The sequence below is a fragment of the Sinocyclocheilus anshuiensis genome, unplaced genomic scaffold (assembly GCF_001515605.1).
Source record: "Sinocyclocheilus anshuiensis isolate Anshui unplaced genomic scaffold, SAMN03320099.WGS_v1.1 scaffold1392, whole genome shotgun sequence".
NCBI classification, from domain to species: Eukaryota; Metazoa; Chordata; class Actinopteri; order Cypriniformes; family Cyprinidae; genus Sinocyclocheilus; species Sinocyclocheilus anshuiensis.
The window spans coordinates 334145-345095 of record NW_015542476.1 but is presented as its reverse complement, the minus strand read 5'-3'; the positions used below and the strand labels follow the sequence as shown (position 1 = coordinate 345095).

The window sequence follows — 10951 nt, the reverse complement described above, 5'->3', positions numbered from 1 at the left end:
TCACCGGCCTTCCCAAGAAGACCATTAGACAGCTGCAGTTCATCCAGAACGCTGCTGCCAGGATTCTGACAAGAACCAGAAAATCTGAGCATATCACACCAGTCCTCAGGTCCTTACACTGGCTTCTAGTTACATTTAGTATTGATTTTAAAGTACTTTACTCGTTTATAAATCACTCAATGGCCTAGGACCTAAATACATTGCAGATATGCTCACTGAATATAAACCTAACAGACCACTCAGATCATTAGGATCGAGTCAGTTAGAAATACCAAGGGTTCACACAAAACAAGGGGAATCCGCTTTTAGCTATTTTGCTGCCCGCAGTTGGAATCAGCTTCCAGAAGAGATCAGATGTGCTAAAACATTAGTCACCTTTAAATCTAGACTCAAAACTAATCTGTGTAGCTGTGCATTTACTGAATGAGCACTGTGCGATGTCCGAACTGATTGCACTGTATTTTATGCAACCCGAAATGATTGCACTGTATTTTATGTATAATCATTTTCTATTAAATGATCTTAAATTCATTTTAAATAAATTTTAAAATAATTTTCAGTTTTTAATTTCCTTGTTTAATTTTTGTGATTATTTTTGATGATTATTTTATTTTATTTTATGTAAAGCACTTTGAATTACCATTATGTACGAAATGTGCTATATAAACTTGCCTTGCCTACTAAAAATATTAAAAACATAATACGTCTATAAATTAAAAACTGCAGCTATTGAAACCATTGCTGAAACTAGTTTAAACAAATCTGAAAATTGAAAAACAGTACTAAACTTTGTCACATTAACATTAGTTTAGGCTTCATTGCATTCTGTACTTTCTTTTAGAGGAAGGTTATCAATCATACAGTATGGTGAGTATTGTTCACTGGAATGTTTTTCAGCAGTGAAGTCATAAAGGAGTCTCAACTCAAGTGCTGCTGACTCACGGGTTGGATGTAATATGGCTGTTTTCATAGCTGTATTGACAGTTGCTTTCACATGGTCAGCCTTTCCAAGCCGTGTGCCTGTGTGCGCACTGTTGAGCCATTGAAATCAAATTATCAAGTGAAACTGCTGGGAAACGGCTCTAAAATGTGTCACGTTTTGAGAGAATAACGCCCCTGTAGGACCATAGACTGATGAGGAACGGCAGCCCTTCTCTGCCCTCTGTGCCATTTCTCTTTGACTTCACTGTTTTCTCATCAACTATCCTGTCGGTCAGCAGGAATGATAGAGATGCTGCGGAAGATAAACTTGAGTCGTGCCGTGCGCACCATGCATGAGCTGTTCCCAGAGGAGTACAACTTCTACCCACGCTCCTGGATACTGCCTGAGGAATACCAACTCTTCTCCACACAGGTACAATCTCAATGAGGGAAACACCTCAGTGAAGATAGTGTGCTTGGTTAGGACACGGTATCAATCTGTGAAATCACAAAGAGGACATTTACAGAAGCCTTGTCTTCTTGCTGGATACCCACAAGACAAACTCACAGGACAAACTGCCTCCAGCAGTATTTCTCTCAGTGGTGTATCTATAGGTAGATTGCTGTAGTAGTAATTGGTCAGGACAGAATCACAGTAAAACCAGGTTAAGCAGTTTAGTTGCCAGCAACAACTAATTGTGAATGACAAGATTGTTACAAGATCTTGTAGTTACTGGATTTACACGATCAATCTCCCACATATTACAGTTACTTTAGCTTTGCGCTTTATTTGTACAGATGGGCTGCTTAAAGGGGATTTTATCTTACACTCTCCAGTAGGTTAAAACAGTTTGTGCTTCAATTTGTTAGTTTTTTACTTATTATATCTCTTTTTGAGATTAATTATTACTTATGTGTATTTGTTTTCACATGTACATATTTTTCTTTTGAGCATGAGACAGACAAGACTTTTGTGGGCTTGTGTTTGATACAATAACATTTTTTATTTTACTAGAAAAGCTGCAGAGGGCAGCAGAGATCTGTGGAAGGAAAAAGAAAAAGAAAAAGAAAAAAAAACAGCTGATTTGCTGATGCATGCTGGCTAAAACGGAAATATGAGACTTTGTTTACCAACCCTAATAGCCATAATGTTATTAACAGATAGTCACAACAAGCACTCACAAACCTTATATAAACTTTCTGACAAATGTCACTTCATCTTCCGCTTTTGTCCTCTTTTTTTAAGATTTGTCTCCTGAAGGACAATGATTCAACCCTCAAACCCACGTTCATTGTTAAACCGGACAGTGGATCCCAGGGCGACGGCATCTACCTCATCCGTGACCCCGCTGATCTTCGGGTCATCTCAGGTGCTCAGATCAAACAAGCAGTTGTTCAAGACTATATCCAGAAACCCCTGCTCATCGATAAACTGAAGTTTGATATCCGCCTCTATGTTCTGGTCCGCTCATTGGAGCCTCTAGAGATCTACATCGCTAAAGAGGGCCTGTCCAGGTTCTGCACAGAACCCTACCAAGAACCCAGCCAGAAGAACCTCAGTCATGTTTTTATGCACCTTACCAACTACTCCCTTAATGTGCACAGCGGAAACTTTGTCCACTCCGACAGCTGCAGCACGGGCAGTAAACGCACCTTCTCTAGCATTCTCTATCGCCTGGCATCTAAAGGAGTGGACATCAAGAAGGTCTGGTCAGACATTTTTGCTTTGGTTATCAAGACAGTAATTGCACTTGTGCCTGAACTGAAGGTGTACTACCAGGCAGATATACCACCTGGAAAACCAGGACCGACATGTTTTCAGGTATATTTACAATGAATTAATTTGTGTTTGTGTGTTGTGTTTGGCATATAGGTGGCCTGAATCACTATGGTCAGTCAAATGAGAAAAATGAGCACAAACCCATATGCTGCTAACTTAGTTTTTCCTTCACCAGGTGACCCCTAATCCTGTGCATTTCATTGTTTTTCAAAGTCAATAAATAATAAATAACAGAAGATGATGTGTCACAATTTTAGATCCTGGGCTTTGATATCCTGCTGATGAAAAACTTGAAGCCTATATTACTAGAGGTCAATGCCAATCCCAGCATGAGGATTGAACATGAACAAGAGGTGAGGGTGCAGATGCTCTTTTAGCGTGATGTGATTCAAATAAACCGGTACCTTAAAAAATGTACCGTGGCAGTACTAAAGATAAAGATATCTTTGATATATTTTGATATTATTATTTTAAAAATCTTGTGTGATATAACTTGTGTTTGTTTGTTTGCTGGTTTTTATTGTATTTGTTATACTTTTTTTAAATTGTTTTTGCCATGAAAATAGCCTTTGATGCTGACATGACATTAAATAAATATACTATACTATACTATTCTGATATTATTATTTAGGTGGTTACTTATTTCAAAAATACCATTGTACATGTCAAAAAGTGTTTAATATATAATAATAATAATAATAAATACATGGTATTGCCACAGTACATGTCCAAAAAACATGATGCTACTCATCAACTACTCTTCAAATTTTGGGGTCAGTAAGATATTTATTTTTTCAGTAAAGCTGCGTTAAATTAATCAAGTGGCCACAAAGACATTTATAGTGTTACAAAATATTTGCATTTCAAATAAATGCAGTTCTTTTGAATTCTTTGATTCAGCAAAGAATCCTGAAAAAAAGTCACGGTTTCCACAAAAAGTCTAAGCAACTGTTTTCAACATTGATAATAAGAAATGTTTCTTTAGCAGCAAATCATCCCATTAGAATGATTTCTGAAGGATCATAGGACACTGAAGAATGAAAATACAGTTTTGCCATCACAGGGATAAATTACATTTTAAAATATTATAAAATATAAACGTATTTTTAAATGGTAGAAGTTCATTTAGATTGTAGTAATATTTCACATCATTACTGATTTTTTAAATGTATTTGTGCTCAAATAAATACAGCCTTGGTAAGCATAAGAAACTTCTCTCAAAAAGATTAACATTTGGTCTTTCTGACTCTAAGCTGATAATGACTACATTTGTGTTTACAGACTAACAGGGATTTACAGACTAAACATGAGTCTGTTACGATGCTGATCGTTGCCACCATATGTTGCAGGTGTCACCTGGTGTGTTTGAATATGTACCGAGTCCAGTAGATGAAGAGGTGAAAGTGGGTGTGATCAGAGACACGCTGCGGCTCATGGACCCTGCTCAGAGGAAACAACACGCAACGTGAGTCATAGGCTTTAAGGCTTATGGGACAGGTGATGTTGTGTTTGTGTGCATATGCGCATGCCTACCAGTGTGTTGTCATCCGTGCCTCAGCTTTGTGGAGCTGAAATAATGGCCTGCTGAGCTGCAGTTATAAGCCTTTCAGACGGAGTAATTAAATTCAGGAAGTCCAGTGTTGGAATTTCACACTTGTGTGGCCACTCTTCCTCTATCTCTCTCAATCATGGAAATGCGGACACTCTCATGCCCCATGAGCAAGTTTGTGTGTCTCATGCATTCAGCTTTTATTGCTGCTCATTGTACACGGACACACTTCAGTGTCTGGGCCTGGAGGGAAATAAAAGTCAAGCAGCCATTGGTTTTAAAGGGGTCCTAGTATGCTCTTTTACAAAGTATTGATTTTGTTTTGGGGGTGTACTAGAACAGGCTCTCATACTAGGTTGTTCGAAAAACACATTATTTTTCACATATTTTACATTATTACAACACCTCTCTCCTCAGTCTGGCATGAACGGCTCGAATAGTTCCTGTATCAAATGAAGGTCCGCCTTCTGAAATACAAAATGTGCTGTGATTGGTTAGCTGGGCCAGTGTGTGTTGTGATTGGCAGCACTCGGCTCCTGGTCGGGAAATGTCATGCCCCTTACCATAGCCGCCTGTGAGCTTCAGTGTAAATATTGCGTCAAAATCAAATCAATTTGAGCGCGATTTAAACCCGGATGATTGTAACCACTCTAAGTTAGTCTGCCTTGTGAAAACTAGCGCGTCTCCGACATAGTGATAACACTCGTTGCCTTCTCTAGTGCAGCTCAACCAGGTCTCGTCCCATTCATCGGTATTTGTGGAATCACAAATCTTGGAAAATATGCGTTGTAGTCCAAACGAGTCGTTCGTTGTAGTTTTTGAAAAGTGATTTCTGTTAAATAAAATATCTCCTTTTGAATTAGACTTTGAGCTTTGTAACTTTGCAGATCTTTTTTTATGCTCAAACAGCAACATTACAGACTTACTAAAGTTGAAAAAGTGAAAAAGCATAATAGGACCCCTTTAAGGAAAGTGTGGAGCCATCTCAGAGTTTAATTGAGACTTGCATGTGCACTCAGAGCAGAAAAGACTCCCTGTGCACATTTTTGTTTAATATCTGCTAATTTAACCTTTAGATGTGCATTTTTAATGATCTAGCACAGTTGACTGGTTTGTGGTGTTTGAGAAATGAAAAACAGTTTAATCAAGGTTTCCTTGTGCGTGTCTGTTGTTTTCAGTTCTTGATTAGGAATTCTTGCAAAAAAAAAAGTGTAAAATCTTGAGAAATCATTCTGATCAGAAAACATTTCTTGCTATTATCAACAGTTGTGCTGCCTAATATTTTGTTGGAAACCAAGATACATTTTCAAAGTATTCCTTGATGAATACAAAGCTCAAAAGAACATTTATTTGAAATATAAATATTTTGTAAGTAACTAACTTTATAAATATCTTTACTGTCACATGATACATTTAAATACATTTACAATTTGTGTACTTTTATTTGTCTTAAAAATACTTTTTTTTAAGCAAAACATCTTACAGACTCTGCAAGGGGTAAGAAACCTTAAAAAAAAACATACTCACCAAAACTTTTTCTCCAGACTGCCAGTTCCTTGGAGAAAGTTAGTGTGTCAGAAATACATTTACATAACCAAATAAAGAATCTACCCTGTTCAGTAGGAGTGTCTCTTATGGAGGAGCAAACATAAGCTCATTTTGTCACAAAAGATTGAATGAATAAAATAAATTAAGGCCACTCGGAGAGAAAGTTCTTCATACTCAGTCACGATCTCTTTCATCTTGTGTCCTCCTTTCAGTGAACCTGAAATAACAAACCTTCAGCGACTGCGATGACAGTCTGAATTAACAACACCGCTCACAAACTCTTCTGATTCAAGCCCTTTGATGCTTTTTGAAGCTATTCTGTCCTGAGTACAATTGTCACGGCTAATACTGACAAGTACAAAGTCACTAAGGCTTTACGCAGCCAGAACGTCTTCACTAGTGTATAATGACAGCCTATTCCTCGCAGGCCTCTCCAGTTATATTTGTGCTGCTCCTCTATTGCTGTCGATCACGTGTCTTGTTGGACCAGTTCATCTTGCACGTTTCCAGAGGCTTCTGTAAGCCGAGATGAACCTGAGGCAATGTGATGTTTATATTATTCTATGTCGTGTATGAATATGTTAGGCATACTCTGCTCCCTCGACACTGTTTGGCTGTTTATAGAGCCTCCGGCAGTCACAGAGACAGGTGTGATATCTTAAAGGAATATTCCAGGTTCAGTACAAGTTAAGCTCAGTTCCCCCCAAACAACTTTTCTGGGAGTAATGGAGTATGTAAGTTTGATGAGCGGTTACAAAATTCTATGGAAAAATTCTATGGCAGCAATAAATACACTTGTACAGCACAGTGATATATTTATGACAAACTCACAAAAATTACATACAGTTGATTTAAGTTTGTGTAACAGAAAAAAAAACCTTTAGATTGTGAAGATGGTCACCTCACGAAAGTTGATGCATTTGTGCAAGTCGTGCTAAAGGTTGTATGTGAGAGAGAAGACTCTTGCAGTCTTTGGGTAAACCCATTAAGTGTGTTAGTTAAGTCGTATCTCGTTTGTGCTCGTCGTTAGTACTTTTACCCTGTAATTCTCAAGCCGCAGCCTTCAGGTCAGAAGCCATGAAGTACATCTACTTGGACTAAAAGTGCAGAGCCACTTGCACCACTGCTGAACTGCAGTAATAATCGACACACAATAAACTGTTTTGGTTCCTCGGCCATCTGGGCTCAGTGCATGTATTAGAGGACTGTAGTTCGCTCGGTTGGTTTTGTGATCGTTAAATAATTGTTTTTCATTATGTTGTCCTTGGGTAAGTGAGAGAGAAAGAGGGATTTAATGAGAGAAAATTGTAAGGCTTGTGGTTTGTGATGCTATTCACTGAGGATTTCGGGTTTTTTTTTTTTATTTTTTTTTTTAGTCCTTTGGTTTGAAGTCCTCGATTCTCCTACTTGACAGATTTTCTTTTAGGCATTATGCTGTTATCACAAAATCAATCCACAAACTTTACAGATTATTTGAGTGTTTATTGTTCTTATTTAGCCATTTTTCAAGTGACCTTGACTTTTTTTCCCCTCATCTACTGTCTAAAATGTGACAAATTATACAATAGATACAATAATAATACAATACAATATTCTGTAAGGGAACGAGAGGAAGAGAGTAACATAATTAAAATGGTTAAAGTTTGCATCATATACTATAATTTACCAAAGGTGTTTATGAAGTTGTAAAATGTAATATTAGTTAAAACTATAACATAAAACAGACTTTTGTTTTGCAAATAGTTTTTTTTTTTTTTTAAATATTCATAGTATTTCAAATGTTTATCTAATTTTCTGTTACTTGTAGAAAGGGCAAGGGCAAGTAAAATATATTATATAAATACATATGTGACCCTGGAGCACAAAACCAGTCATAAGTCGCTGGGGTATATTTGTAGCAATAGCCAAAAAAACACTGTATGGGTCAAAATTATTGATTTTTCTTTTATGCCAAAAATCGTTAGGATATTAAGTAAAGATCATGTTCCATGAAGATATTTGGTAAATTTCCTACTGTAAATATATTACAACTTAATTTTTGATTAGTAATATGCATTGCTAAAAACTTCATTTGGACAACTTTAAAGGCAATTTTCTCTAAATTTTGATTTTTTTTGCACCCTCAGATTCCAGATATTCAAATAGTTGTATCTTGACCAAATATTGTCCTATCATAACAAACCATACATCAATGGAAAGCTTATTTATTCAGCTTTCAGATGATGTATAAATATCAATTTCGAAAAATTGACCCTTATGACTGGTTTTGTGGTCCAGGGTCACATATTATAAAAATAATAATAAAATGTGTGTGTGTTGAGTTTAACCTTTCTGTGCCAACAGGTCAAATACAGGGGGCGGTTCACCAGAAGAAGCTATTGTTGTGGAGACAGGAAGTGATGAGAAAGAAGGCATTGCGGATTCTCTTTCATCTTTGTGTTTAAAGCAAGTCTTCCCTAAATACACCAAGCAGTTTCAGTACTTGCGGGTCGTGGAACGCATCGCTGCCCTTTTCCTGCGCTTCCTTGGTGTCAAAGGAACCATGAGACTGGGTCCAACCAGCTTTCGCACCTTCATCAGGCAAGTCATTAGTTCCTGTAGCTCAACTGGTAGAGCGTGGCATTAGCAAAGCCAGGGTCATGCTGGTAAAATGTAAACCTTGAAAGCAACATCTTCAAAATGAATACATGCAAATGTAACAAAAACACATTACATATATCATTATGGCTAAATGAAATGGAATCAGTGTGATTCTGCCTCCATAGTGTCAGAATAAGGCAACATTCAGGTGTCACGTACCACATTAATCGAGCGTCTCTTTTAGGAACTGCAAGCTGAGTAACAGCAGCTTCTCGACGGCTTCAGCGGACATCCTGTACATCGACATCACCCGTCGCTGGGCTGCAATGCTCCCCGACTCCAGAGAGGCAGGCAAGCGGCCCACCAATCATGATGCAATTTACAGCACATCTTCACTCCCGAGGCCAACACACAATCAAAAAGCTGTTAAACAGCCTCCGATAAAAGACACATTTGCAACTATTCATCATAGCGCATTTCCCCTCACATGCAGTCATAAATGAGATCGTAAGGGGAGATAATTGACAAATAAATTCACTTCTTCGTTCATTTGCCCAGTACTTGTAAATTGGAAAAATAGATGGCCAATCAATTAATGCCACATAACCAAATTTTCAAGTTCTGCCTCAATCTTTCCTATTTAATGTTTTTTTTCTTTAACTTTGAAAAGATACTTTGGTAAATGGGAATATGTGTGTGTGTGTGTCAAAGCTAATGTGCCCACAAGTCATTTCAGCTTTTAAATGAGCACTGGTAATATTCTTTGTGATGGTGCATTAGGTTGGGTCATGCTAGCATCGTTTTCTTGGAGGAACGTATGAAATGAATAATGCATGGCAGGCCATGCTTCTCCTAATCAAACGAGAGAATGAATATATACTTGAGTGTCTGTGCTCCTAAATGGCCAGAGTGGAATGATGTGAGCTGAATTCTGGAACGTTTCGGAAGGTTGCACTGAATTTGGTCATTAGCGCCTCGCAGCAGGGTATCAACACACATACTCACAGAAGACAGACTGTGTGGCGAGAGGAAAGTAATAACTGGTGGATAAGGTTGATGTTTATAAATAATAGAAGTGGCTGCTTAAAAGGAGGGAATTGGACTGTTTGTCCCCGAGGAGGAATAGTAATACATTTACTTTTGAGGAATGCTGACTTGACACTCGGACAGAATGCCTAAAGACGGAATCTTTACCCTCCTGTCCATCCCAGAGTTCAGTCTGCTTCATTTGACATGATAATGCTGAATTCTTTCAGCGCTCCTCATTAGTCTGCTTAATGAAACCCATTTCCTCCTTCTGGAGAACAGCATTGCTTATTAATTGTGGCCATCCGTTCTCAATGTACACATATTTCTGACCAGCGCAGCAGGCCACCTCGCTTTTCTCTCTAGATGTTTTTCACGGCTCCATCTTGGCCTCAGCGAGGGCTCATTAACGCTTCGTATATGTAGTCAGACAAGTGATCTACATCCACTTTCAGACTCAAACCCCCTGAGGGTCCCAGGGACCCTTAATATCAAGTGCCTTCCTGTTGAAATGTGCGGAGAATTTCACTGCTCTCTCTCTCTCTCTTCAAGTTTTTCTCTTTAGAAAGAAGCCATCTGTATTTCTCTCCCTCGGCTCTCAGGCTCAGACGTGACCTTGAGAAATTTGCCGCTGATGATTTGAGCTTGCAGAGGACGTTTTTAGCAGGAACATAAATGTACTGTAATTACGTTTTCATCAGCGTGGAGATACGACTGCGCTAAATAATACAGATGAAGCCCTATTAATGAATAAACAAGCAGAAGGGAAAATCTGCCAAATGTACAATTCTGAATGTAGCCTCTTAAAGCTCAGAAATAATGTCACTGATTGCGTTTTCTTAAAATCTCTCAGTATACTATTGAAATGATAACTGCATGTTTTGTCTTGGTTTATATGGAATTACTATTGCTCGAACTGTATACTCATAATTTTGCTAAAATAACTCATGATGTAAATTTCAGCTGTAGTTGGCAGATAAAATGGACAACAAAGTCCCATAGACTTAAATTAAAGGAAGGATCTGATATCACAGAGTCCCTGTAAATTCGGCTTGAAAATTAACTTCACCTAGAGAATCAGTTTTATACATGTATGTTATTGATATTATTGCAATGCATGTTTAATTTTTTACCTCGTAATTTTTAATAAGAATGTCATAACTCGATCATCTGGTGAATTGAGATTTCTCTCTGCTGACGTATGCCTGACTTCTCCTCTATGCAAGCTGTCATTCATCTCATTTTTGAGTGCAACACCCACATCTCAAAATCCAATCAGCAACTGATGAATAAGTTCCTGCTCTACATTTTTTCACTAAACTATTACACTTGATTATGTCACAATATGAAAGAAAAGATCTATCGACACGTCCATTTCATCACTGCGCCAGTAGAATTTGTATCTACTTGACTGGGGACTGCAATGCTCCAGTAACCCCAAAAACAGAAATAAATACAATCTGATAACAATGATATCATAAATTGTGCTGCTTTTAACTCAAACCCCCCACCCCCCCACCCAAAAAATAAAAAATAAAACCATATTT

General features: G+C 37.9%; 1 protein-coding gene across 1 annotated transcript in view; it reads left to right on the top strand.

Moving 5' to 3' along the window:
• LOC107693816 (tubulin polyglutamylase TTLL11-like) overlaps nucleotides 1-10951 on the top strand; it is a 17896-nt gene that overhangs the window by 5281 nt on the left and 1664 nt on the right. Inside the window, exons 3-8 of the mRNA XM_016493339.1 lie at nucleotides 1221-1354; nucleotides 2168-2743; nucleotides 2959-3054; nucleotides 4051-4166; nucleotides 8142-8378; nucleotides 8623-8729. Of these exons, the coding sequence (XP_016348825.1) occupies nucleotides 1221-1354; nucleotides 2168-2743; nucleotides 2959-3054; nucleotides 4051-4166; nucleotides 8142-8378; nucleotides 8623-8729 (1266 nt within the window). The remainder of the gene's footprint in view (nucleotides 1-1220; nucleotides 1355-2167; nucleotides 2744-2958; nucleotides 3055-4050; nucleotides 4167-8141; nucleotides 8379-8622; nucleotides 8730-10951) is intronic.